Source organism: Lepus europaeus, chromosome 6 (genome assembly GCF_033115175.1).
Source record: "Lepus europaeus isolate LE1 chromosome 6, mLepTim1.pri, whole genome shotgun sequence".
Taxonomy (NCBI): Eukaryota; Metazoa; Chordata; class Mammalia; order Lagomorpha; family Leporidae; genus Lepus; species Lepus europaeus.
The window spans coordinates 1,287,324-1,314,914 of NC_084832.1; the positions used below are offsets into that span (position 1 = coordinate 1,287,324).

The 27,591-nt window shown below is 51.6% G+C and overlaps 1 protein-coding gene across 2 annotated transcripts in view; it reads left to right on the plus strand.

The window, feature by feature from the left end:
* TUBGCP3 (tubulin gamma complex component 3) overlaps positions 1-27,591 on the plus strand; it is an 85,326-nt gene that overhangs the window by 14,537 nt on the left and 43,198 nt on the right. For both annotated transcript variants that reach the window (XR_009866181.1, XM_062193927.1), the window contains exons 3-11: positions 2,082-2,149; positions 6,240-6,317; positions 6,864-7,081; positions 9,711-9,883; positions 12,432-12,550; positions 13,464-13,589; positions 15,127-15,195; positions 15,540-15,672; positions 16,983-17,149. Coding sequence is in view for 1 of the 2 variants with exons in the window: in XM_062193927.1 (XP_062049911.1) it covers positions 2,082-2,149; positions 6,240-6,317; positions 6,864-7,081; positions 9,711-9,883; positions 12,432-12,550; positions 13,464-13,589; positions 15,127-15,195; positions 15,540-15,672; positions 16,983-17,149 (1,151 nt within the window). In the remaining variant the exon portion in view is untranslated. The remainder of the gene's footprint in view (positions 1-2,081; positions 2,150-6,239; positions 6,318-6,863; positions 7,082-9,710; positions 9,884-12,431; positions 12,551-13,463; positions 13,590-15,126; positions 15,196-15,539; positions 15,673-16,982; positions 17,150-27,591) is intronic.

Consider the following 27,591-nt stretch of genomic DNA (forward strand, 5'->3'; position numbering starts at 1 on the left):
GCTGATCCGAAGGCAGGAGCCAGGTGCTTCTCCTGGTCTCCCATGGGGTGTGGGGCCCAAGCACTTGGGCCATCCTCCACTGCACTCCCTGGCCACAGCAGAGAGCTGGACTGGAAGAGGGGCAACCAGGATAGAGTCCGGTGCCCCAACCAGGACTAGAACCTGCTGTGCCAGCGCCGCAAGGTGGAGGATTAGCCTAGTGAGCCACGGCGCCGACCCTGGCATGTCTTTAAGACAGCAAGTGTATGTGTCCAGGGCCCTTTCTTGTTGGTAAATATGAAAAGTGTTGGCTGTGTGCTCAGTCTTTGTACAAGGAATAGAAATTTGATGTGATAGATCAAAGAAATTTTAATAGATTCAGACTATTCAAAAAGGGAAAACACAAAATTGAGAATATGGAAGTTAGGGGCTGGCGCTGTGGTGTAGTAGGCTAAGCCTCTGCCTACAGTGCCAGCGTCCCATTTGGCTGCTGGTTCGAGTTCCGGATGCTCCACTTGTGATCCAGTTCCCTGCTAATGGCTTGGGAATGCAGTGGGAGATGGCTCAGGTACTTGGGCCCCTACATCCACGTGAGAGACCCGGAAGAAGCTCCTAGCTCCTGGCTTTGGATTGGCCCAGCTCTGGCCATAGCGGCCATTTATAGAGTGAACCAGCAGATGGATCACATCTCTGTCTCTCCCTCTCTCTATCTGTAACTCTGTCTCTGAAATAAATAAATCTTTTTTTTTTTTAAGAGAATATAGAAGTTATGTTAGCTTTTATTTATTTTTTAAGATTCATTTGAAAGAGTGGTGGGGAGGTGATCGAAAGATTGAAACCTTCCATCTGCTGGTTCAGTCTAAATGGCCACTACAGCCAGGGCTGGGCCAGGCCAGAGCCAGGAGCCAGGAGCTTCCCCCAGGTCTCCCACGTGGCACAGGGGCCCAAGCACTTCGGCCATCTTTGGCTGCTTTCACCAAGGAACTGGGTTAGAAACAGCAGCTGGGACTCAAACTGACAGTCTGACATGGGATGCCAGCGTTGCCGCTGGTGGCTGCTGGGCATGGCAGTGGCCTGAGTTAACTTTTGAAGTTCCTTTCCCAGTAGGTGTGGGAGGCACCTGTGCACGGGTGGTATGTGGGATGTTGTCAGTGTGGGCAGCTGGGGTCTCTTCCCTCAGGGAACCAGGTAGCATTGGTGTTTTCTCCCCTCTGTGGAGCAGGGCCAGCATGCACTTCTCATGTGCTACCGCCGAGTGTGGCTGCAACATCCAGAGACGTGGGGAATGATATGAAAAGTGATCAGCTGTTTTTTGTTTTTATATTTTTATGTATTTACTTACAGAGAGCGTGCTCCTATCTGCTGGTCCACTGGTCACGTGCCTGTAATAGCCAGGCCAAAGCCGAGAGCTGGGAACCCAATGCAGGTGTCTTGTGTGGGTAATGGGGACCCAGTTATCTGAGCTAGTACCTGTTGCTTCCCAAAGTGTACATTTTAGGAAGCTGAGGTGGGAATTAGAGCCAGGTACTGAATTCAGGTGCTACCATATGGGATGTGGGTACCCCAAGCTGGGTCTGAATCACTAGGTCAAACAGCTACCGCTTGATCTTTATTTTGAAACAGTAATTCTACAACATTTTATATTAAAACCAGGCTGGACACTGCTGCATATCTTCACAGAAATGTTCAGAATGTGTGGTTTTGCAGTCAGGTGAACCATAATGTTACACTTTGTTGTCCTTCACATTTAGCATTCCAGACATTGTCACTTTCGGTCTCTCCAGATGACTACTGTTGATTAGAGATATTTGCCTTCCCTGTTCATTTATCTTTAGAAGTAGAATCTGATCATCCCATCGTTTCCATTACTTTGTCTAATTTTTACATAAACTCCTTGATTTCAGCCCATATTTTACAAATGCCAGAGAAATTAAGTGGGTTGTCCAAATTCTTGCGTAGCTAAAAGTTACTCATTGGATAGTTCTTTTCACACTTGAACTCATGGTTTTTTCAGCTCTTGGGAGTTGGTCACTGTAGCAGAAATGGCGTAAAATGGATCTCGGTTTGTGAATAACATGCCGCTTTCTTTTCTAACTTGTCAGTTATTCGACAAAGAAGGGAAGCAGACGCTGCGTTATTTTCGGAACTCCACAGGAAACTTCATTCCCAGGTATAATGCAAGCATTCTGAGAGAAACTCCACTAATTATACAACGGGAATATTTGAACGTGTGTATGTGTGTGTGTGGGGGTGTCATATTAACACTCTGAAATGCGTAGTGACTGTCAGTTGTAGCTAGTGTTTGCTCTTCTTCGGGCTATTATTAGAAGGGAGCTTCATCTGGAGGAGTGAGGCTCCGTTGGGAACATCCTCAGGCATGTGTGAGTGTGTGTCCCAGACACCCGAGTGACTGCCGGGTGGAGTGCTCGCGTGTTAGCAGCGGCTTACCAAGCTTATCCCGCTGACGCGCTTTCCTGTGTCTGGGGTCCTAATTGTCCTGCTGCAGGGAGGAGCAGACCACAAGTGATCTTAAACATCTTGTGTTGATGTTGATACTTGAACACAAACCAGGGGATTTGTGCCCCTGATGTTTTACACAAGACTGTGAGCCTCTCTGTTGCTCTGGTAGTGGTGGTTTCTGGCCACGAGGGCACTGGGCTCACCCAGCTTTCTTCTGCAGGAAGACGGTGGATCTAGAGGGGTTTAGAGTCTGTTCTTGTACTGTGTGTGCCCTGAAAGCAGGGCTGGGGAAGCTGCTCTTGCCAAGGGCCTGTGGACACTTACAGCGCCATCTGCAGGCCACACAGCAGCTTGCGCGTCAGCCTGCTCTAGCTTTACTAACTTGCGAGTCTGCTTGAGGTTGTCTTGGCGGGGCCAGACCGGTGATTTCACGGCCTTGATGGTTTGGGGCTGGACGTTCCCCACCACTGCCTCAAAGAAGGAAGCTTATGTTTATTTGCTGGCCATTTTGATTTCTTAATTCAGTCTAATCCATTTGAATTCTTTGGCATAAGTATGCTTTTCCATCTGTGATAGAAGTTATGTAGTCAGAAGTAGTCCTTTTTGTTTTGTTTTGTTTTGTTTTGTTTTGACAGAGTGGACAGTGAGAGAGAGCCAGAGAGAAAGGTCTTCCTTTTTCCGTTAGTTCACACCCCCCCACCAATGGCCGCTGTGGCCGGCGTGCTATGGCTGGTGTACCACGCTGATCCGAAGCCAGGAGCCAGGTGCTTCTCCTGGTCTCCCATGCGGGTGCAGGGCCCAAGCACTTGGGCCATCCTCCACTGCCTTCCCGGGCCATAGCAGAGAGCTGGCCTGGAAGAGGGGCAACTGGGACAGAATCTGGTGCCCCGACCGGGACTAGAACCCGGGGTGCTGGTGCCGCAGGCAGAGGATTAGCCTATTGAGCCATGGCGCCGGCCAGTAGTCCTTTTTTTATACATTGATTTCTGGGCACATTGTTTCAAACCGTGATGTCATGTTTAGAATTCTGAATCTTTGAAATAGTGGCCAACTTCTTGGGGCCCACCCAGGACTCGCTTGATTGTTTTTCATTTTGTGGCTGGATATGAAAAGAAGCACTAGGTAATAGTGTAACACCAGTAATTAATCAAAGTATAAAAAATAGGTACAGACCACAGCTCTCATTGCTCGGCTGAGACACCTGTTCCTCAGACGTGCAGGGCTTGCTGGTGGTGTTCGTCCTGCCGTCCTGCGGGCTGTCCGCTGCCCTGCATGCCTGGCAGGAGGGCTGAAGGTGCAGCTTACTGCGTACTGTTGATGTTTTTGCCTCTGGACAGGGGTCCAGGTGAGGAGTGGAGATGTGGTGGTCCTGGGCTGGGCCCGGATGTGTAGCTGACAGAGGGCTGAGGAAGTGTGGCTGGGGCCAGTGAAGTATGGCCCAGCGCAGTGTGGGGCCAGTGCTGTGTGGAGGCCGTGGGGGCCTCTGGGTGGAGCCAGCTGTTTGCTGGTGCTGGCTAAGTAGCTGCTTCAGGAGACACTGTTCTGGAGTGCCTTGTGGTCCTGTGGTGTCTTCACGTTTGAAAGTGGAATGTCTGAGCTGGGGTCCTCGCGTTTTCAAAGTCTAGGGTGGCGGGGTCGTGAATGGTCCAGCGCGGGCTGAGCGCCAGTGCTGATGCGAGTTGTGAGGTTCTCTCCCTGGTCTGTTCTCTCCCTGTTCTCCCTGCTGCTCCGGGGTGTGTCCCTGTTCCTCTTGCCTTGCAGGAAGCAGCTGGGACTGGCCGGGGAAGGGGAGCGGAGGCCGGGCTGTGGAGCTGTCGCGGAGTGACGGTTTGGCTGACCAGTGCCTGCGTGTCCTGCAGGCAGGCGCCCTCCCGGGCTGCAGGGAGTTCACCTTCACCTGTGCCTTGAGGTCTAGCTGCTGGCTGCCCCTGTCCTGTGTTGTCCCCTGTTCCTGTCTACACCTGTGCCCGTGCCTGCAGCGCGCTGATACTGGATGGTTAACACCAGCTCTTTTTATATTAAAACAGCGTTGCTTCCTCCTTTAAACTGTGTCATTTGCTAATTGTTTGGTGCACAACGTTGTTCCTTTTTGGAACTTGGCTCATTTTTCATCCCCTTGTTCATGTTTTCTGAACAAAGAGCTGGAATCTCAGGCCTGTGAGGTAGGGCTGCTTTGCCTGTTGCCGCGCAGTACTCAGACGCTGCTTAGGAGATGCCACTGGGACTTAGCAACCGCACGGAGCGTGCGCGTTCCTGATGTCACACCCTTGGGCGTCCCTTCACCTCCACCCTCTGCAGCCTGAGTTCCCCAGACTAGACACCCGGCGCCATCTTGGCTCCCCAAGTCCTGTGGACTGTTCCTCTGCTGCCTGCCTCCCTCTGTCCCTTCTGGTTTGATCTGGTTGACCCTCTGATCTGGCGTAGAGCGTGTTGATGTAGGTAAGTGTTGAGGTTTGCCGTGTTTCTTAGCTGCGTGGACTGGAGAGAGCAAGTCCCATCGTAGATGCTGTGATGTGGGAGGAGATGATGTGGGGGGGGGACTTGACTCTGTCGGTTATCCCGGATGGCGGCTGCTGTTAGATGCGGCTCCTTAGCAAGGTGTCCCTGTGGTGCAGGCAGACTGAGGTTTGGCTACCTGTCCTGCACCAGGGAGTTGCTGAGCTCAGAGACTGGTCATGGGCTTGAGCACACACTGCACGTTCCCTTCCGGGCCTCCGTCCTCCCAGGTACCCTGTTGGTATGTGGTTCCTGCCTCCCCAGGCACTGTGTGAACTGTCAGAGAAGGGGTCCTGTGAAGGCTTCCTGCCTCTACACCCTGAAATCCGCCTTTCTGGGAGTAGCATCTGAGGCCCCTTCATCTCTGTTTTCGGTTCCTCCTGGGCCCCAGCTCCAGCGGATTGGTCCGTTTGCGGTCTGTACTCTCGCTCAGTCCGTCTCTAGAGGCTCAGGCTGCACTGGGAGCTCTTCCTGAGCTCTGAGCTGTCATGGTCTTGGGTTGCTGCTGCTAGACTGACACCCCGACAGGCCAGGGTCTCCTCGCGGGGCGCCCTGAGTACCCACAGCGGAATGGCGATTTTGCTTAGTGCAGGTAACCATCCATAATTTGTTAGTAAAGATGCTGTGTCGTGTGGGCCGTGCACCCACAAGGTAGCTCTGTGTAGATGCTAGATGGCACGCACTGAGGTCGGCTGCTGTTCTGCTTTGCATTAGGGTGGCGTGATTCACAACTGGAAATAAGTGCGGCCTGTGTGGTAGTCCTCCCATGGGGACCTCCAGCTTAGTGATCCTGACATCTGAGGTCTGCAGGGCCGGACCTCGATTCCGGTAAACGTGACAGAGACTGATACCTCTTGCACTTCAGAATTCTTTTTTTGTGTGATCTTTTGTTTTGTGGCCTGAATGAGACATTGATAAATGAGAAAAAAAATTGCATATTTTATGATGACATTTATTTTGTACTCAGCGTCTGAGTATTCCCAGGACTTTTTCCCAGGGGACACAGTATTGTTCGGAGTAGGGTCGTTCACACTTGTTCTCGGGCGAGAATGTGGAGGTAGCTTGTAGGGGTGAAAGCATGCGAGGGTGCTGGTGGGAGAGGAGCGTTGCTTCTGGTCTTCTGACGTGGCACCGTGCGTGTTGGTAACACATGAAATGAGCCTGGGTTTGAAGTTACCACGTGAATTTTAAAGTGCATTTCTATTTTGGAGGTAAGTATAATTTAGGGGAGAGGAAAAGAAAACTGGAGAGTTATACGGAACAGTTCTTTTAATACTGACCTTTTTTTAAATTTTTCTAAACAGGGAGTTTTGAAAAATAAATGGTCGATACTCTACCTCTTGCTGAACCTTAGCGAGGATCCACGCAAGCAGACAGGCAAGGTAACCATTCTGCTGTAGCCACTGAGTGTCTTTTCTGGGGACAGTCCCTCCAGATTTGAGTAACTGTCCATTTCAAATGCGTGTCTGGTCCCGGAGGGCCACCGGATTTCTTTGGGTTACCTTGTTTGAGGGCAGTTTTGGTGCGTGTGTGGTCCCCGGGATGTTTCTCATCGTTGTGTTATCTAAGTGTGACAACGTGTGATTAAGTAGGTACTAGAGAGAGCAAGTAGAAACGGTCAGTTTTGGAGATGTTCACTTTTTCAAGTCCCGTTCCCAGCAGTGGGTGCTTCTCCCTGCGCTGGGAGGCCCTGCGGGGGGTCTTGGGCTTGCAGTTGTGAATGTCTGCGGTGGAGCTGTGAGTGCTCAGACCACGCGGGACGTGTGGGAATTCAGGAAACCTAGGACTCTCTGGTTCTGCACATTTCAAAAACAGACCTAGCAGCGACTGTGCTGTGCAGTGAAGTGTGGAGTCCATGCCCGGCTCCGTGGGCGGGAAGGAAGTGCGGACGTACATTCTCCTGCTCAGTGCGTGTCTCTCGTTTGCAGGTGTCCAGCTATGCTGCGTTATTTGCTCAGGCGTTACCCCGAGATGCTCACTCAACTCCCTACTACTACGCCAGGCCTCAGACCCTGCCCCTGAGCTACCAGGACCGCAGCGCCCAGTCAGCACAGAGCGCGGGCAGCATGGGCAGCAGCGGCGTCAGCAGCCTCGGCGTGTTCACCCTCAACGGCCCCGGGCCCACACCGCACTCTCTCCTCCCAGGGTAATGCTGCCCGCACGCAGTGTCTGCACGGACAGAAAAGTCCACAGGCTGTTGACAGCCTTCCGTGTGGGAGTCCTAGAAAATGTCTCACGTAGTCAGAGGAGTTGTCTTCCAAGAACTGAGCTCCTCAGTCGAGGATTGTGACATGGTAGAGTACGGACTGAGATGGTAACATACAGGTGGACACAGCGCAGGGGCCGCCTGCCTCGTGGCTTCACGTACTGGCCGTCTGGTCACAGGGGGACCCAGGGTGTATGATGTGGGTGGAGCCGTGCCAGTGGCCTTGATGGCCTTCAGAGCTTGGTGTTTCAGTACACATTTCTGCGCGGAGATAAGTGGGTGGCTTTGCTTTTTGCCGGGCTTCGTTGTGGGAATCCCATGAAATAGGATTATAAAGTGGATATTTTCCCAAGAGAACAGTGGTTAAGGATGTGGAAACACATGAGGGCTGTTTTCTACCTGTGTGCTAGAGTGTATGCACTTCGTTCGTGGGCTGTCAGAAGGGGCTTCTAATGTGTCTGCCGGCAGTGCTCCCCAGAGATAACGTAAAACCATATTCTGACTTGAGAAAGTAAACTGGCATTCTCATTTATGCCTTAATAATCGTTGTCATGACACAAAAACTACGTAGAGAGCTTTGAACTGGGACAGTCTTTTAGAACTATTCACTTAAACTTAGATCTGTTCAAAGAGATACTTTTAGTAAATGTTATGAATCGCTTTCCCGTGATAAATGGGGGCCAGCGTTGTGGCGTGGTGGGTGAAGCCGCCTGCGACTCTGGCATCCCGTAGTGGGGTGCCAATTTGAGATCCCGCTGTTCTGCTTCTAACCCAACTTCCTGCTAATGCGCCTGGGAAAGCAGTGGAAAATGACCTAACTACTTGGGCCCCTGCCACCCTTGTGGGAGACCCGGGTGGAGTTCCTAGCTCATGGCTTTGGTCTGACCAGCCCTGGCCATTACAGCCATTTGGGGAGTGAGCCAGTGGATGGAAGACCTTTCTCTGTCCTGCTCTCTCTCTCTCTCTCTCTGAGTCACTCTGCCTTTCAAATAAATAATTAAATTAAAAAAAAATCAGATAAATAAAGGCTATTTCAATTTTCTCCTCTTCTGCCTCACTTCAGTCATGGGTTGGACATGGACTCATTATTTTTGCTTCAGTACAAATCAGAACTGCACACCTAGGAGCAGTAGTGCAGTTGGTGATTCTTGGTTTTTGTGTTTTACAGTCCCCAAAGTGCTATTATTTGAAATTGTCAGAGCATATGTTCTTTCTTTTTTTAAAAATATTTATTTTTTATTTATTTGAAAGATGCAGTTACAGAGAAAGGCAGAAACAGAGAGAAAGGTCTTCCATCTACTGGTTCACTCTCCAGATGGCCGTAACGGCTGGAGTTGCGCCGATCTGAAGCCAGGAGCTTCTTCTGGGTCTCCCATGTGGGTGCAGGGGCCCAAAGACTTGGGCCACCTTCTACTACTCTCCTAGGCCATAGCAGAGAGCTGGATCAAAAGAGGAGCAGCCAGGACTTGAACCAGCGCCCATATGGGATGCCAGCACCTCAGGCCAGGGCTTTAACCCGCTGTGTCACAGTGTTGGTCCCAGAGCATATTCTCTTGAATTTTCATGAACAGCTTTGATGTTTCCCCTTAATATTAAGAAATTAACTTGAGGGCCGGTGCTGTGGTGCAACAGGTTAATGCCCTGGCCTGAAGCGCTGGCATCCCATGTGGGCACTGGATCGAGACCCGGCTGCTCCACTTCCGATCCAGCTCTCTGCTATGGCCGGGGAAAGCAGTGGAAGATGGCTCAAGTCCTTGGGTGCCTGCACCCGCATGGGAGACCCAGAGGAGGCTCCTGGCTCCTGGCTCCTGGCTTTCGATTGGCTCAGCTCCGGCCATTGCAGCCAATTGGGGAGTGAACCAGCGGATGAAAGACCTCTCTCTCTCTCTCTCTCTCTCTCTCTCTCTCTCTCTCTCCCCTCCTCTCCCCTTCTCCCCTTCCCCCCTTCCCCCCTTCTCCCCCCACCTTTCCCCTCTTTGTGTAACTCTGACTTTCAAATGAATAAATAAACCTTTAGAAAAAAAAAGGAATTAACTTGACCTTGAACGTGCATTTTTTTGCCTTACATGTCATGCAGTCATACGCTTTTTAAAAATGAGTTGAAACTACCATGTCCTTTGCGTTCTGAGTACCACAAAGTGAGGAGACCCTGAGGACAGGCAAATGAGAGAGGTCAGGTGTTTCAGCCCCTACTAGAAAGTGTGGGAATTCAGGGTTTAATCCTGGGGTTGGCAGTTTCACAGAGGAAACAGGTAGGTAACGTGTGTTATGTGTTTCTAAAGTCAAGTCCCATGGGTTTTGTCTTTTCTGATGAGAAGTGTGTGGAAGGCAGAGCAGTGACTCTTGGCAGTGCCACGGCTCTGCTGCTGGGTCCCAGGGTGTCCTGTCAGGTTCTGGGGACTTCCGTGGCTGTGGCCTGTCCCACTGGGGTGAAGTCAGGTGTTGCCTCTCAGACGTACACATTCTGTCGTTCAGCCTTGTGTCAAGACAGAGATTCCCAGGAATGCTTCTGTGTCTTAGGTGGGGGCCTGGTTGTTTGAAGCTTGTAAAGGTTGCCTCCTCCTTTCAGACAGTCTCACCAAGCCCCGGGAGTAGGAGACGGCCTTCGGCAGCAGTTGGGGTCACGGCTTGCGTGGACTCTAAGTGCAAATCAGCCTTCCTCTCAAGCCTCTACCTCCAAAGGCATCCCAAACTCTGCTTCTCGCAACATGACAAGGCCACGGAGAGACGGGGACACGGGCGGTGAGTGAGGACATTACTCATGGTCACTTGGTCTTTGTTGAGAATCCATCCTTGCGTGATTTAAAACACTGATCTAGGATTTCTGCTAAAACTTATGCTGAAGGCAGAATCCCTGCTGTTGTCTTTTTTTTTTTTTTTAATAAATGTTTTATTTATGTGAAAGGCAGAATTAACAGAGAAAGAGGGAGAGACAGAGAGAGTGTGAGGTCTCCCATCTGCTGGTTTACTCTCCAGTGGCCGTAACGGCCAGAGCTGGGTTGATCCAAAGTCAGGAGCCAAGATCTTCTTATGGGTTTCCCACATGGGTACAGGAGCCCACGCACCTGGGCCATCTTTCACTGCTCTTCCAGGTACATTAGCAGGGAGCGGGATCAGAAGTGGAGTAGCTGGGACTTGAACCAGCGTCCGTATTGGATGCCGGTGCTGCAGGCTGTGGCTTTGCCTGCTGCGCCACGGCGCCGGCCCTGCTGTGGTCTCTTGATGCCTGGCTTTCCTCCCTGAACTTTTCCTCCAGTGCCATCCTCCTCTCCGCCGTTGTCTGCATGCTTCCCACCCACCCCAGCATTGCCATTCGCTGCTGTTCCGTGCCCACTTCCACTTTCCTGCTGTCTTCCTTCCTGCGAAGCCTCTGCTCAGGGACGCCTGTCAAAGTCACATTTCCCGCTAAGACACAGTTCCTGGCAGGGCTGCATCCGTCTTGCTCACAGCACCAGTGCTCTGCACAGTCCTGGGACAGAGAGGACACTCATGGACCATTCAGTTGATGGTGAAGTCAGTACCTCCTGGAGGGTGCAGAGGAACGATAAATAGCAGTGCATGAGCCATAGGTGTCCTGGAAGGAAAAGAATGGGCTTTGCCATGAGCTCAGTGTGCCGCCTCCAGCCTTGCTCCAGGTCTCCCCTGTCCTGGTGGGATGCAGGGCAGGGCATCTGTAGTACTTCCTGCCTGCAGCAGCTGTGTGTGTGGCCTGGCGTGTTAGCTTCCAGACTTTGCCCCTGATTCTGACCAGCACTTTCAGACTTCTGTTCTGTGCCACGTGGGAAAGGCAGTTCAGAGGGAGAACGGTGGGACAGACAGCGAGCGTACAGCAGTGAGGTGATAACTGTCCTCACACTTTAAATGTGAGGTGGGTGGGAAGAACACTGTCTGTCTGTTAGAATGGCAGTGTTGTGTTTGCCCTGGAGTAGACCCCAGGGGTGGGGCGGGGGGAGGTGCGATCGCAGCAGTGGAGGGGTCCCGTCTCGGGAAGACCTGATCCCAGCTGCGTTCGCCCAGAAAGCGTGCACTGGACAGAGCTGTAAAGAGCAGACAGGCCCACGGTGAGAGGCGCATGGTCAGCGTCCTGTTCCTCAGTGCTGGAGTAGCGGATACTAGCAGCCCAGGAGCTACGTGCCCTTGCTCTGCACCCCGTGCCCGGCCGCTGGAGCCTGTGCCCTGTGGCCTTCTCCTCCCCCCTCTGACGTTTTGCATGTCCGGGTATTGCTTCCTCTCCCTTTGTTGGCTCATCACCCAAATTCTGCCTTGGCTTTTGTCCCGGGGAGGGAGGGTTATGAAAACCTTAAGTATCTTTTCTCTGCTTCTAATTCCTTTTTGTGTGGTGGTGGGGAGGGGCCTGGGTCATTGTGCAACCGTTTGGTGAGCTGGTTTTTACAAGTGCTGTCTATTAAAGCTGACCCCGCCCCTCGTGTTGACTGAGCTGTGCTCTGATTTTATTAGTACCCTCTGATGAGTTCACAGGAAATGGAATTAAAGGGTCAGCTTAGGGGTCAGTGTTGTGGCACAGCATTTTCAAGCCACTGCTTTTGACACTGGCATCCTGTATCAGTGCCCATTTGAGTCCTGGCTGCTTCACTGCGACCCAACTCCCTGCTATGGCCTGAGGACAGTGGAGGATGGCCCAAGTGCTTGGGCCCTGCACCCACGTGGGAGGCCTTGAGGGAGCTTCCAGACCCCGGCTTCGGTCTGACCCAGCCCCAGCTGGGGTAGGCATTTGGGGAGTAAACCAGAGGATGGACGTGTTCTCTATGTCTGTCTGTCTCTCTCTGCCTCTCAAATAAGATAAAGAAGACAATCAGAAGATAAAATACATCAAGTGACAGCAAGGATTTAAAACACCTTGAGAGGAGTGCTAGGCTTATATCCCAGCAACCTCTGTAGTCCAGTCCTGGCTGTTGTGGCCATTTGGGGAGGGAACCAGCAGAAGGAGGGTCTCTGTCACTCTTCCATTCAAATAAATCTTTAAAAAAAGTTAGTTTATTTTGGTCGTGAAACAGTCTGAAACCCACGCGTGGTTTTTCATAATACACGTTTACCTCCCACGTGTTGGGTTCTCACAGGCAGCCCCATCGTGACAGAACTTCTCCCAGGGAATTGCACCACCTCCACCCCACGCCCTGGCAGAACGTGCATCTTTCTTCCTGTCCCGTGCTCTTCCCAGCCTGACCTCATTCACTGAGTTGGTAGACTTTGGCCTCCTGGAAATATAGCATCTGATAGCATTCATCTCATCTTACAACGTGGTCATTAGTAACTGTTCTTCGTTTTGCAGGGACGACGGAAGTTACGGAAGCAGCTCTTGTGAGAGATATTTTGTACGTCTTCCAGGGCATAGATGGCAAAAACATCAAAATGAGCAACACTGAAAACTGTTACAAAGTGGAAGGAAAGGTACCGTGACACAAATCTAGTGTAAAATATTCAAAAGCATCATTAAGTGCAGTTAGTGAGCGTTAGTTTATAAGGTGGTACCAGGGTTTGTACTGCGTAGGTGCACTGCCGACGTGTGGTTTATGCGACCCTGCCCAGTTTGTGCCGGTGTGATTCTGCTGCTGGGCCCTCTGGGCGGTGCCTGCTTCCTGTCCTCACATTCACTGATGCAGCTGCCCGTTGAGCCCTGTACCTGTGTTCTGCAGCAGAGGTCACGGCCTTGGGGGACAGGTGCAGCTCAGGGGTCTTTGCGTGATCCTTGCCTTCTTCCAGAACCTGCCTTTCCCGTGGCATCCTCAGCCCTCAGCCCTCACAAAGTGACTGTGTCACAGCCTCTGTCTCACTGAGGAGCAGTCCCAGGCCCCAGCAGGCGTTACACAGATGGCTGTGACACACGCTTAGCATTCCTGTCAAGGTGTTTGAAATCCTTGCTGTCACTTGATGCGTTTTGTTTTCTGTAACTCACTTGAGAGGCAGGGAGACAGATTTACAGAACACGTCCATCCTCTGGTTTACTCCCCAAATGCCTACACGAGCTGGGGCTGGGTCAGACCGAAGGCAGGATCTGCAAGCTCAATCTATCCTTCCCCTGTGGGTGGCAGAGACCCAAAGCCTTGAGCCTCTCGGGGTCTACATGGGCAGGAAGCTGGAGCCAGGAGCTGGACCAGGAGTGGAGCCCAGGCACTGCAGGGTGTTGCTGCCAGGCGGATGCCCACCCCGATGCCTTTTCTTTTGTTGATGGTGTATTAGGTACTGTTAACTTCCATGTGGCGCAGCCCAAGAAGTTTCATATTAAAGTACACATGGTTGAGAAATGAAATTAAAATTCTGGTATTGGTCTTTAATTTTTAACTCTGAATGTATTTACTTTTAGGCAAACCTGAGTAAATCTTTGAGGGACACGGCCGTGCGACTCGCGGAGCTGGGGTGGCTGCATAATAAGATCAGGAAGTACACTGACCACAGGAGTCTGGACCGCTCCTTCGGACTTGTAGGTCAGGTGCGTCCACTGTCTCTGGAATACTGGAGTGTGCTGGGTCCACCTTACATTTCCGTGACAATAGCTCTGAAGCGGGCTCTTTGTAGAGAGCGCGGTTTTGAGAATTGTGTCATCAGGATCCACTCTGGAAGACAGAAACGACTGGTGTTGGCAGGGCCTGCTGGATGTAGCTGCTGTCTGGGCAGTGAAAGGAGACAGCCTGGAGCATGTAGTCACTTGGGAGCCGGAGAGAGCGGCAGCGTCAGGCCCCAGAGCATGGGGGGACCTGCTCGCTGCTCTCCTGCTTCAGGCAGGTGGAGGAGTGGCCCTGCTGGGACACAGGTCTGTGAGCAGGGCGTCTGCCACTGCGTTGGCCACCCCTGCTGCTGCCATCGCTGATGGACAAGCAAGTTGTTGGGGCTGGAGGGTGCTATTCCTTCTCCCTCCTCCTGCCTAGTGTTAGGAAGTGGTGGACATGAAGAAGTGGCATTAGAGCTTTATTTTCCCAGTATTTTGTATGTATTAGAAAGAGAGACAGAAAGGTCCCTCCAATGCCCACAGTAGCTGGGACTGGGCTGGGGCCACAGCCAGGAGCTCAGTGCAGGCCTCCCGCCTGGGCGGTAGGAGCCACCACTTGAGCTGTCACCGTTACCTCCCAGGGTCTGCACTAGCAAGAAGCTGGAGTTGAGCTGGGGCTGCTACTGGCACACAGGGCCCGGATGTGGGGCACAGGCTGCCAGGCCGAACAGCTGCTCTCTGCAGTAACCCCCTCCTCCCCCTGCCCCTTTTAAGAAAAGATCATTTATTTGAGAGGCAGAGTTAAAGAGAGAGGCAGAAACAGAGACAGAGATCTTCCATCTGCTGGTTCACTCCTCAGATGGCCACGGTGGCCGGAGCTGGGCAGTCTGAAGTCAGGAGCGAGAGCGCCATCCAGGTCTCCCAGGTGGTGGTCTGAGCCCAGTACTGGGGCCATCCTATCTTCTGCTGCTGCCCAGGAGCACCAGCAGGAAAGTGGATCAGCAGTGAAGCAACTGGGACTTGAATCAGCACTCATGGGGTGCCCTTGTCTCCTGGTATGGGCTTAACCCACTATGCCACAATGCCGGGCCCCTCTCCCCAGTCCCTTTTTAATTGTTAGATGGTGCATAGTTGTGGGCACAGCTTGATTCTTGGGCAGTGACCATTGCCATTCTAATTCTCCGAAAAGTCACAGAGGGATCATGGAACAGTCACAGAGGGATCTGTGGACAAGTACCCATCGGGGGGCTGGTGGGGGTTGTGCGACTGTGTCTGCCCTGGGGCTGGGGTTGGGCTTGGGTAAGACAGGGTGCTGTGCCTGCACGGATTTCACGTGGTTTGCTCTGAGTGCTCCTTAAGAAACCTGGGCTGAAGCATGGCGGGATCCAGGCTGTGGGCAGAGACGTGGAGGCCGTTGAGGGGCCAGAATTCAGTGCCGCTGCACGTCACCAGGACTGTCTGAAGGCGTCGCCTTGGCGCCGACACGGGGCGGTGTGCAGGACTGCGTCTCGCCGCATTGTTCTTTTCCCTTTCCCCGCAGAGTTTCTGTGCCGCCCTGCACCAAGAACTCAAAGAGTACTACCGGCTGCTCTCTGTTTTACACTCCCAGGTAAACTTTGTTGTTATTTTGATTTCTCCATGATTTGAAAGGTTAAAAAAGTGAAGCTATTATAGAATACTATAAATTGCTGCATACATTATTTTTAAAAGATAGACTGTATCTCCTCTATTTGTAAGGTCTGAATATCTGTAAAGGTCTACTGTAGCCAAAGGCAATTATTTGTTGATTTTCAAGTTCCTCTGAACCATTTGAAGAGTTCCGCAGCATGAAAGGGGACCTCCTGCTTCAGTTTAATGAGAATAATCACTTCCTTGTATGACTTCGTGTAGATTATGTAAAGATGTGAAAGATGAGTTGCCTGTCTTAAACCTTCTACCTGTGTTGTCTTTCAGCTGCAACTGGAGGATGATCAGGGAGTGAATTTGGGATTTGAGAGCAGCTTAACACTGCGACGCCTCCTGGTTTGGACGTATGACCCCAAAATAAGGCTCAAGACCCTTGCAGCGCTAGTGGATCACTGCCAAGGTCCCTCTGCGTTTCTTGTGTGTTTGCTCCCTGGACTTGCTTTGTTTCAGAACTCGTGTGGTGCATGCCCTGTCCTTTTTTTTTTTTTTTTAAGATTTATTTATTTATTTGAAAGTCAGAGTTACACGGAGAAAGAAGGAGAGGCAGAGAGAGAGGTCTTCCATCTGCTGGTTCACTGCCCAGTTGGCCACAACAGCCACAGCTGCGCTGATCCGAAGCCAGGAGCCAGGAGCTCCTTCTGGGTCTTCCGTGTGGGTGCGGGGCCCAAGGACTCAGGCCATCTTCCACTGCTTTCCCCGGCCATAGCAGAGAGCTGGATCGAAAGTGGAGCAGCCGGGACTTGAACCGGCGCCCATATGGGATGCTGGCACTGCAGGTGGCGGGCCTTACCCGCTATGCCACAGCGCCAGCCCCTGCCCTGTCCTTTTGTGTCCTCTACAGTTACCAGTATGTTGATGGGCACAAGGTGACAGGTGTGACCATGAAAGATACCACCTTTGTCTTTGTGATCGACCACTTATCTTAATGGTGATGATGGCGTGGAGGGGTTCTCTGGTGTCAGAAGGCTTTGAGTTTTGTGTTTCTCTTTCATTTGAATCTTAACAGACAGCCTTTCCTGGTTTGGTTACCTTTTTTCTTTTCTGGTTTGGTTGCTCTCTTTCCTGTTGAGGCTAGGGTTCATGGCCCTGCTCGTGTGGGTGCCTGAAGTTCCCGTGTCAGCATGTCCAGCTTGAGCCTCTCTTGGGCCCTACGTTCCATGTTTCTGGTTGCCTTCTCAACATTTTCCTCACTGTTTGTGCTACCTGGACTCTTTTTCTCATTTGACAATTTTGAAGCCAAGAGTCACTGCTGCTCGGGATTGTTGGGCCTGCCTGAGATGGGTTTGTTGCAGCCAGTGAATGGTTTATGAAATGTTGAGTTCGTTGAGACTGGTGTATTACACCAAGAAGAGAGTAAGTGTTGACTCAGAATTAGTTTATGTGTTTATGTATTTCTGAATTGAGAAAGGAAGTGTGGCTCGCAGCGTGTCCCAGTCAGCGAGTCCCGTCAGCTCCAGGTCGCACATCCGGTTCCTTTCTCCCGAAGAGCTCCTCAGCCTTCGTGTGTAGAACGGCTGACCCTAGGGTCCGTGGAGACCAGCTTGGTCTCTCTGCCCTGCCTTGTTATGGCATTGCTGGTTCTGAGTCAGAAGTGCTGATGGCCTTGTGGAAACAGATGCACTGTGTTCTGGTTTTGTGGCATCTTGGGGGGTGTCAGTGACTGGTGTGTGCCGAGTGTAAATGTGTTTCGTGTGTTTCCCTCATGCCCAGGAAGGAAAGGAGGTGCACTGGCCTCTGCTGTCCACGCCTACACGAAAACAGGGGACCCGTACGTGAGGTCCCTGGTGCAGCACATCCTGAGCCTGGTGTCGCACCCCGTCCTGAGCTTCCTCTACCGCTGGATCTACGACGGCGAGCTGGAGGACACCTACCACGAGGTGAGCACGCGGTGGCCGGGCACCGGCCTCAGCTGCCGCTCCCCCTTCTCCTGACAGGAGCGCGCGTGCTCCTGTGGGTGCCTGGGTGCTTGCACAGCTCCTCGAAAGGCAGTTGGCGAGCTGCACTTGCGTAGTGGGCAGTTGTCACCCAGTCTGAGCAGTGGGGCCCCGTGAGGGCGGCGACCTGTCCGAGGGAGAGAGGCGCTGCAGAGCAAGAGCTCGGGCTCCTGAGTCCAAGCCCAGTTTTCTTCGTGGCACAGAACTTAAGAGTCTGCGCTGTGTGGTTACTTCACAGACTCACTTGGTTAGCTGTGTGCCAGCGGTGAGTGAAATACGTTATTCAGGTCTGTGTAGTGAACCTCCTAAAATGCAAAAACTGCATGCTTTTTTTTTTTTTTTTTAATGTATTTATTTGTTTGAGAGGCAGAGTTACAGAGAGAGCTTCCATCTGCTGGTTCAATCCCCAAATGGTTGCAGTGGCCAGGAAGCCAGAAGCTTCTTCACGGTCTCCCACATGGATACAAGGGCCCAAGGACTTGGGCCATCTTCTGCTACTTTGCCAGGCCATTAGAAGGGAGCTGGATTCGAAGTGGATCAGCCAGAATCCGAACTGATGCCTATATAGGATGCTGGCGCTGTAGGCAGTGGCTTTACCTGCTGTGCCACAACGCCGACCCCAAAAGCAGCCTTCTTAAACATGACAGAACAGACATCATGCAACAAAAACCACGGGACTTTTGGCAGAAAATAGGACGAGGGGCACTGTACTCAAACTCTGTCAGTGACGTTACAGAAACAAAAGGATAGGAACCTAGTACCAGTTTGATGTATGTTAAATGGTTAAGAGATGGATAAGATCCCAATAATTATGACGTTCACCTTGCAAAAGCCCCACATTTGCTGTGGAAGCAGGCGTTGCAGGACTTGGCATGGGTGTGGCTGGGATGGCTAGAGGGGCCACCTGCCGTGGCAGGGAAAGGGTGGCCCGAGGCATGGTGGCAGTGGGACCTGAGGGTGTCCCTGCAGCTTCCTGTGGATTCCTGTGCTCCCCACCGCCAGGCACTGATGAAGCCGCACATCAGCAGACGTGCAGTGGGCATTGGGCTCACACTGTGGCACTGGGTTTTTTTTTTTTTTTTTTTTTTTTTGTATTATTATTTTTTTTTTTTTGACAGAGTAAACAGAGACAAAAAGACAGAGAGAAAGGTCTTCCTTTGCCGTTGGTTCACCCTCCAATGGCTGCTGCAGCTGGTGTGCTACGGCCGGCGCATCGCGCTGATCCGAAGCCAGGAGCCAGGTGCTTCTCCTGGTCTCCCATGCGGGTGCAGGGCCCAAGGACCTGGGCCATCCTCCACTGCCTTCCTGGGCCATAGCAGAGAACTGGCCTGGAAGAGGGGCAACCAGGACAGAATCCAGCACCCCGACCAGGACTAGAACCCGGTGTGCTGGTGCCGTAGGTGGAGGATTAGCCTATTGAGCCGCAACGCTGGCCAGCACTGTTTTTAACACACGCTTCTACTGCTTTCCCAGGCCATAAGCAGGGAGCTGGATCAGAAGTGGAGTAGCTGGGATGGGAACCCACACCTTGCCATTGTTGCAGGTGGCTGTGTTACTAAAAGAGCAGGCCCAGGATACCTTGTTATATAGACGCAGATATTCCAGATGTTTTCCTTTACTTCAGATCTGCTTTCCCTGTGTCGTCTTTCGTTTGAGGTTCTCATTCCTCCATCCTTATCAGCACTTGCTGCTGCCAACCATTAGTAAAGCTATTCTTTTTTTATTAAAGATTTTATTTATTTACTTATTTGAGAGGTAGAGTTACAGGCAGACAGAGGTTGTGACAGAGAAAGGTCTTCCATCTGTTGGTTCACTCCACAAACGGCTGCAATGGCTGGAGCTGAGCCTATACACAGCCACGAGCCAGGAGCTTCTGGATCTCTCTGCCATGCAGGTGCAGGGCCCAAGGACTAGGGCCATCTTCCACTGCCTTCCCAAGTTACTAGCAGGCAGCTGGATCAGAAGAGGAGACATGAACCGGCACCCATGTGGGATGCTGGCACTGCAGGCGGAAGCTCAGCCTGCTACGCCACAGCACCGGCCCCAGTAAAACTGCTCTGAATGTAAAGTACGAGGGGCCGACGCTGTGGCGTAGTGGGTAAAGCTGCCGCCTTCAGTGCCAGCATCCCATATGGGCACAGCTCTGGCTGTTGCAGCCAATTGGGGAGCGAACCAGCGGATGGAAGACCTCTCTCTGCCTCTCCTCTCTGTGTAACTCTGATTTTCAAATCAATAAATAAATCTTTAAAAATATTAAATGTTCAAAACGTGGCATCCGCTGGAGTGTTTTCCTTTCCCAGGTACCAGTGAGGTTGACCAGCTCTTCCTGCTTATTGGTTGTGCTTTTCCTTGTGACAGTTCCTGTCCTTTGCCCATTTTTCTTACAGATTTGCCTTTTGTTCTTAGAATTGATCACAGATAGTTTTACCCGTATATATTTGGATGTCTTGTATAAGTAATCCTACTTTTAATTGTTCTTTTAGCTGTTTATATTCACACTGTTTTGAACTTGCAGAAAACTTAGAATGACTGCACAGAGGATCACTGTGCTAGTGACCAAGCCTTGGCTGAGATGCCCCGTGTCCTGCCATGTGTGTAGCTGAGCTGTGTCTGGATTCTCTTTCCTGTTTGCTGTTAATTTGTCAGTGTTACCAAGGCAGCTGCTTTATTGTTTGTATGGAAGGGCACGCCTTCCCCTGTGGGCTCCTGCCATGGTTTCCCTGCTGGCATTGCGTGCCTGTCTCCGTAGCAGTTAGCGTCAGCTGTCAGTTCCCCTTGCCCCTTTCTGTTTATGGGGACTGCATGTTGACTTTACAGAAGAAGAAGAAATGTTTTCATGTTCCCTGTGTTCCTTTTGCTAAGTGAACTTTTACACATGAATTGAAAGCTTTGAAGGGTGTTGTGTTTTCAGTCTTTTAATGGTTGACTTAGGGCATCTCGACGATTTCTTTAACTTCTGTCTTTCTAAATGTCAAAGTCATCACAACCATTTGTTTACCCTCCCCCACTAAGAGGAGGTGTTTTCCGCCTCTCACATCTGCTCCCACCCTTACAATCAATCTCTGTATAGCTTTTGTTTAGATCTTGATTGTATTATTACTACTTTTAACCTTACACACGCCATTTGTAAAAACTGCCTTCTATTGCAAGAGTTTAGCTGTGCATTTAGATTTGCATCGGTTTAGCATTGCATTTCTACATTTAATGGCTGTTATTGCTTACCACCGTGTTTAGTAACAGCTCCCTAGATTGAGATGCTCATATGGAAAAGTGTACAAATTGTAACGGCTTATCAAAGCCAGGAAGCAGCGCTGTGTCGGCGCCGTGTCCTGCGTTCGCTGCTGTTCTCCATCGCTGCACCCTTCCTTCTCCCTGTCCTCACTTCTGATGTCACGGCCCTGGAGTGCCAGCGTTTCTTTGTGCTAAAGTGCATGTAAGTGCCATCTGCTCGGAGGCGTACTCGGTTGTCATCATACAGTTTGAATATATTTAGCTCTGGAAAGCGTGTAGATATTGTTTACTTAATTGGAACTTCATGTCTGCATTTTTCAAGGTTAAATGGAGACTTCAATTCTTGTATTCATTTGTATAGTGTAGTAATTATTTGGTAAGGTAGTCAGGATACTCAGGTTGTGGTCTTTATCCTTTAGTAGAGTGAGACTGGTCATTTTAGGGGGTCATTCAGTTACAGGAGGGCACAGGCATGAGAGTGAGCCTGAGGTCCATGGAGTAGAACTGGAGTCCACAGATAGGGGTCGCATTGCGCTGCAAAGAGTTAGCTGCTACCTGCGACGCTGTCACCCAGTTGCGCCCTGCTTCCAATGTTGGCTGCTACACTTCAGATCCAGCTCCCTGCTAGTGTGCCTGGGAAAGCAGTGGAAGATGGCCCACGTGGGACACCCGGATGAAGCTTCTGGCTTTGATCTAGCCCAGCCCCAGCTGTTGCAGCTACTTGGGGAGAAAGCCACCGGCTGGAAGCATGCGCTCACTCTCTGTAACTCTGCCTTTCAAGTAAAATAAATAAATCTTCAAAAAAAAAAAGTCTAAAAAATAAATCTTCATTACATTTTTCATTAAGTCGATTTTCAACAGAGGTGCCAAGACTGTTAGCTAGGACAATTGTATACCCTCATGCAGAAGAATGAACTTAGACCTGCATTGCAGACCATGTATAAAGAACACCTCAGATCAGATAGATGCCTGTGTGTGAGAGCTGGAGCTATAAAAACCTGTGGCAGTAACAGCTGGAGATCTGGGCGTGTGAGTTAGGTGGTGATTTCCTAGTTTTTCACCACAAGGATGAACAACAAAGGAAAATGCAAGTTGGACTTTATCAAAAGTAAAGCTGTTCACACGAAAGGTCGCTTTTGAGAAACTGATGAAGCAGCTGCCAGTGGGGAGCTCGTATTTCCCAGCCATCTGTTTGGAGTGGTCTGCTGTCCTGTCTGTGATATTTAAAGAGCTGTTACAGCCCAGTTTTCAGAGGGACCCCAAGAAGGTAAGCAAGAGGTAAACAGGTACAGGAGGGTACTCAGCATTGTAGGTCGTGGGGAGATGCACGTAGACCAGTCGCCAGACACCACTGCACATCCTAAAGCAAGCCAACCCAACAAGCAGAAGGCAGCAAGTATGGCAAGGACGTGGAGATGTTGGAACCTCATGTGTTGTGGAAATAGAGTGCCGTGGGCTGACCACGTGACCCAGCAGTTTTCTGCCTGCTGAGATCCCTACTCGAGACACATGAAAACACGTGTCCACGTTCTACGTGCACATCCACAGCGTTATTCAGTGTCTGTCAGTGTGGTCCACGCTCTACGTGCACATCCACAGCACGTTATTCAGTGTCTGTCAGTGTGGTCCACGCCCTACGTGCACATCCACAGCACGTTATTCAGTGTCTGTCAGTGTGGTCCACGCTCTACGTGCACATCCACAGCGTTATTCAGTGTCTGTCAGTGTGGTCCACGCCCTATGTGCACATCCACAGGACGTTATTCAGTGTCTGTCAGTGTGGTCCACACCCTACGTGCACATCCACAGAACATTATTCAGTGTCTGTCAGTGTGGTCCACGCTCTACGTGCACATCCACAGGACGTTACTCAGTGTCTGTCAGTGTGATAGATCCATGCAGTGGGAAATCATTCTGCCTTAGCAAGAATTGCAAATCTGGTTCTTGCTGCAACACGGATGAACCATGGAAACTTAGTGCTGAGGGAGATCAGCCAGGCACAGAAAACCACATGTGCCCTGATCGTGCTTATAGAAATGTCGGGGCCAGCAAACGCACAGCAACAGAGCAAGGTCGTCAGGGCTGAGGGGGACTGGTGGGAGTGGTAGGGTCGTCTGGGCGGAGGGGGACTGGTGGGAGTGGTAGGGTCGTCTGGGCTGAGGGGGACTGGTGGGAGTGGTAGGGTCGTCTGGGCTGAGGGGGACTGGTGGGAGTGGTAGGGTCGTCTGGGCGGAGGGGGACTGGTGGGAGTGGTAGGGTCGTCTGGGCGGAGGGGGACTGGTGGGAGTGGTAGGGGCGTCTGGGCGGAGGGGGACTGGTGGGAGTGGTAGGGTGGCCAGGGCTGTGGGGGAGTGGTAGGGAGTGGTAGGGTCGTCTGGGCGGAGGGGGACTGGTGGGAGTGGTAGGGTCGTCTGGGCTGAGGGGGACTGGTGGGAGTGGTAGGGTCGTCTGGGCGGAGGGGGACTGGTGGGAGTGGTAGGGGCGTCTGGGCGGAGGGGGACTGGTGGGAGTGGTAGGGTGGCCAGGGCTGTGGGGGAGTGGTAGGGAGTGGTAGGGTCGTCTGGGCGGAGGGGGACTGGTGGGAGTGGTAGGGTCGTCTGGGCGGAGGGGGACTGGTGGGAGTGGTAGGGTCGTCTGGGCGGAGGGGGACTGGTGGGAGTGGTAGGGGCGTCTGGGCGGAGGGGGACTGGTGGGAGTGGTAGGGTGGCCAGGGCTGTGGGGGAGTGGTAGGGAGTGGTAGGGTCGTCTGGGCGGAGGGGGACTGGTGGGAGTGGTAGGGTCGTCTGGGCGGAGGGGGACTGGTGGGAGTGGTAGGGGCGTCTGGGCGGAGGGGGACTGGTGGGAGTGGTAGGGTGGCCAGGGCTGTGGGGGAGTGGTAGGGAGTGGTAGGGGCGTCTTGGCGGAGGGGGACTGGTGGGGAGTACTCAACGGGTATGCGCTGTCTCTCGGGGTGATGAACGTGTTCTGAAATGCGATAGTGGTGATGATTATTGAAACCCCTGAATTGCACAGTGGGTGGCATTTGTATCACGTGGCTTTTATCTCAGTAAACACAGGGGTGAAAGTTCTGGAAACTCAGAACACGGGTGAGGGACGCTCGCTGCCTGTGGCTCCCGGGTTTCTTCGCTGACGCCTGCTTCCCTCCCACTGACCGAGGTGGGGCGGCCCTGCTCACTGTCTTGCGTGGGCCCCTGGTATCTCACTCCACGTGTCTCCTAGCTGTGTGGACTGAGGATACTTCGGGTGTGGTGGGAAGCCGGGGATCCAGCTGGCCCCTGCCCGCCATTTCTTGCAACTCTGCCCCAGCACCTGGGGCACCTGCAGAGTATGTGCTAGAAGGTGACAGTGGTCGGGGGAGGTGGGCTCCTGCCGCCTTGCTCTCCGCCAGCTCGGCATGCTGGTGTCCCCGCTCCACGCTCCCGGCAAACTCAGATGTGCTGCTGGAAAGGACTGCTCTACCCAGGGTTCCCCACGGGTGATGCGGTTGATGGGACGCATGGTTGGTAGCACACGAGGTAGAAGGGTTGGTGGTTATGCCGGGGTAACCTTCTGCAAGTTAAGGTGATGTGAAACTGTGTGGTTTCTGTTGGTGGCTCCCAGGTCCTGTGTTACAGAGATGCTCAGTGTCCAGAGAGTATGCTGAGAGTAGAGACGGGACGACTTTCCTTCCAGGTCTCCACCTGTGGACACAGTCAGGAAAGCCAGAATTGGAACCCAGGCTTTTCTTTGACTTGGGCTTTGGCAAGTGGGATTGGTTTCAGGTTGTGGAAGGAGAGCTGGAGGGTCTCTCAGTCTTCCTCGGCCTGAGGCAGTGGGTGCTGGTCAGATGCAGCCCATCGTCCCGGCTCCTGCCAGTCGCAGGAGTACTGATGTGCAAGTTCTCACTGCTGCCCCTCCTGGAAGCACTTTTTCCTTCCTCCCTCCCTCCCACTTAGAAATCTGTCTATCTTTCTCTTTTAAAGATTCATTTATTTATTTGAAAGGCAGAGCTACAAAGAGGCAGAGAGAGAGAGGTCTTCCAGTCACTGGTTCACTCTCCAGATGGTCATGATAGTTGGAGCTGAGCTGATCCAAAGCCAGGAGCCAGGAGCTTCTCCCAGGCCTCCTAGGAGGGAGCAGGGGCCCAAGGACTTGGGCCATCTTCCGCTGCTTTCCCAGACCATAGCAAAGAGCTGGATTGGAAGTGGAGCAGCCGGGATTTGAACTGGCACCCGTATGGGATGCTGGCGCTGCAGGCGGCAGCTTTACCCTCCATGCCACAGTGCAGGCATCCCCCTCCCCCCTCCCCTCTCCCTATTTCCTGCTCCTCCTCTTCTTTTGTTTTAAGATTTATTTGTTTGAAAGGCAGAGTTACAGAGAGGGAGATAGAAAGATCTTCCTTCTGTGGCCACAATGGCGGAGACTGGGCCACACTGAGGCTGGAGCCAGGAATTCTATCTGGGTTTCCCACCACATGGGTGGCAGGTGCACAAGCACTTGGGCAAGCAGGGGTGCTGGATAGAAAGTGGAGCAGCTGGGCCTCGAACTGGCTCTCCTATGGGACGCTGGCGTCCCAGGCTGGGGTTAACCTACTTCATCCCAAAGCGCCCCTTGCCAGCTCTTGAGCTGTGGCTCTTGAGGCTGTGGCCTCCTCCTGGGAGGGTCTTCTCTCCTGGTGCTGTCTAGTCTGGGCTGCTCCTGGGTGTGGCCGATTGGCAAGTGAGCGAGTTTACACCCTGCTCCTTTTATCCGACAGCTGAGCTTGAGATGCCTGTTGGCCTTTGCCATTTCTCCTGCTTCTAGCACCAGCAGCTAGGATTTTACTTTTTGACAATAAAAAAGACAGGGGTCTTTATCCTTAAAGTGTAGGGAATGGAATCCAACTTGTATTTTATGTATTTATTTTAATTACATCATATACAGGAGTACTTCAAAGAGTTCTTGAAAAAATAGAATTAAAAAATAAGCTTATTGTGGTCCAAAATTTTTGAAATTTATGCATAGTTTTTTTATAATGTGCGTTCATTTCCACAAACTTTAGAGACCCGTTGTGTTTGAAAAGGCAGGCAGAAATGGAGTTTTAAAAATTAGAAGATATTCTCAGTGATTAACTTGAGGAGTACTTTCCACATTAGGAGATGCGTTTAGTGTCTTAGTTAAAAGGGAGCCAGATTCCCCCGTGTTGTCGTTGGCGTCCAGGGCACCAGTGTGATGGGCTTTTCGTGGCTGTCGGTGTCACAGGCTGTGCCGAGGCGGTCAGTGAGAGTGGAGGTTAGGTCCTCAACCAGCAGCAAGGGAGGAAGAAGGGGAGCGTCACCCTGAAGCTTTCAGAACTGGAGGGTTTTCACACGTGGTTCAAGTGTTTGTCTCAGTGCTCTCACAGCACCCAAAGCACACGTGCTCGTCGGGAGCCAGTGAACTACAGACCACTCAGGCGGTGCTTTCTGGGACTTCTCTGTGTCCGTCCTGCACTCTGTGTTTTTGCTACGAAAAGTTTACCATGAAAATGTCAGCGTTCGGCATTTTTACGCCGTAGCCGTTGAAACGCTGAGTTTACGGGGATGAGCCTGTGTTGCACGGCCCAGCAGCTCACCTTCCCTGGTGCCCCGCCCCGCGTTTTCTCTGGGTGTGGCCCAGGAGGAGTCTCTCTGAGTTGCCAGCGTGATTGGCAGCTTGGAGCTGGGATCCTTTGTGGTCGGTATTAATGGATCTGATTTTTAGAAACTAAGTTGCTTGCTAAGAAAATTACCCTCTTCATTTCTGTTTTTAATACGGAGGCCTTGGCATTTGTCCAACAGTTAATGAGAAATCACGGTACAATTATGTTTTATTTTTTTTCCTCGATTCTTTCTGCAGTTGACATAATGGTGAAAATTAAAGAACCTTGAGTGGAAAATGCATCAATAAAATAAAAGCATATTGCAATTATATTCTGACCTTGGTTTTTTCCTCTGTAACTATATATTTTTCACAGAATTAATTATCTGCTGAAGTGTACCACGCTCTTTGTGTTTGCTCCGAGATGTTTGCGCGTAGAGTGAGTGCACGCAGCTTTGCCTTGGATGAAGCGATGCTCTCAGAGCTTCCAGAGACGACTGAATGGCCTGAGGTTTTGTGGTCTAAATTAAATTTTCCTGTCGCTCATATGGATGGAAATCCGGCTGCACTCCAGCTATCAGGACAAATGAGTGTGTTGTCTGTAAAAACTAGCTCTCGAATTTAAGTGAGAAGCAGAGAAATACAATTTATATGCAGCAGTTAAGTCTGATCTGCTGAATGGCTGCCTGCAGAGCCGGCCTAGCAGGTGACTGGCCCACTGGGCAGGTGTGGACTGCCGCAGGGCAGGTGCTCTCTGCCTCTGTCTTCCTGTGAGAGGTGATGGGAGCATGCTGGGGGTGATGGCCCTTTATCCCTCCGCAGACTGAGTTCTGTGTTCCAGGATAAAGTGGTAGCGTAACTCACAGTCTACACGGATCACTGAGTGGGTACCTGAAGATGATGAATTGTAGTGGAAGATCAAGGTAGCCGTCTCTCTGTGGTCATAAAAGCGTTGCTGCCTCTCATTTGTACGTAGTGGATTTCACCGTGCTCTCGCTCCCAGGATCGAAAGTGAGACTGACGTCGTTAAAATTTTGTTTCTGTAAATATTTACCCTTGGGAGTAAATTTCTTTGGAGGAAAACAAATCTTTTTTAGTTAATTGTCCTGGGAAAATGATGTTATTAAAATTTCTTAGTGCTATGTGCTCAATATTTAGTTGAAATTACATGATTGTTTTGTTAAACTGTATCTTTTTCTGATTTTAAAATGTTTAAAGCCAGCGCCGCGGCTCACTAGGCTAATCCACTAGGCTAATCCTCCACCATGGCGCCGGCACCCTGGGTTCTAGTCTCGGTCAGGGCGCCGGATTCTGTCCTGGTTGCTCCTCTTCCAGTCCAGTTCTCTACTGTGGCCCGGGAGGGCAGTGGAGGATGGCCCAAGTGCTTGGGCCCTGTACCCCCTGGGAGACCAGGAGAAGCACCTGGCTCCTGGCTTCGGATCGACGCAGCGCGCTGGCCGTAGCAGCCACTTGGGGGGGTGAACCAACGGAAAAAGGAAGACCTTTCTCTCTGTCTCTCTGTCTCTCACTGTCTAACTCTGCCTGTCAAAAGAAAAAGAAAAAATATGTGTTTAAAA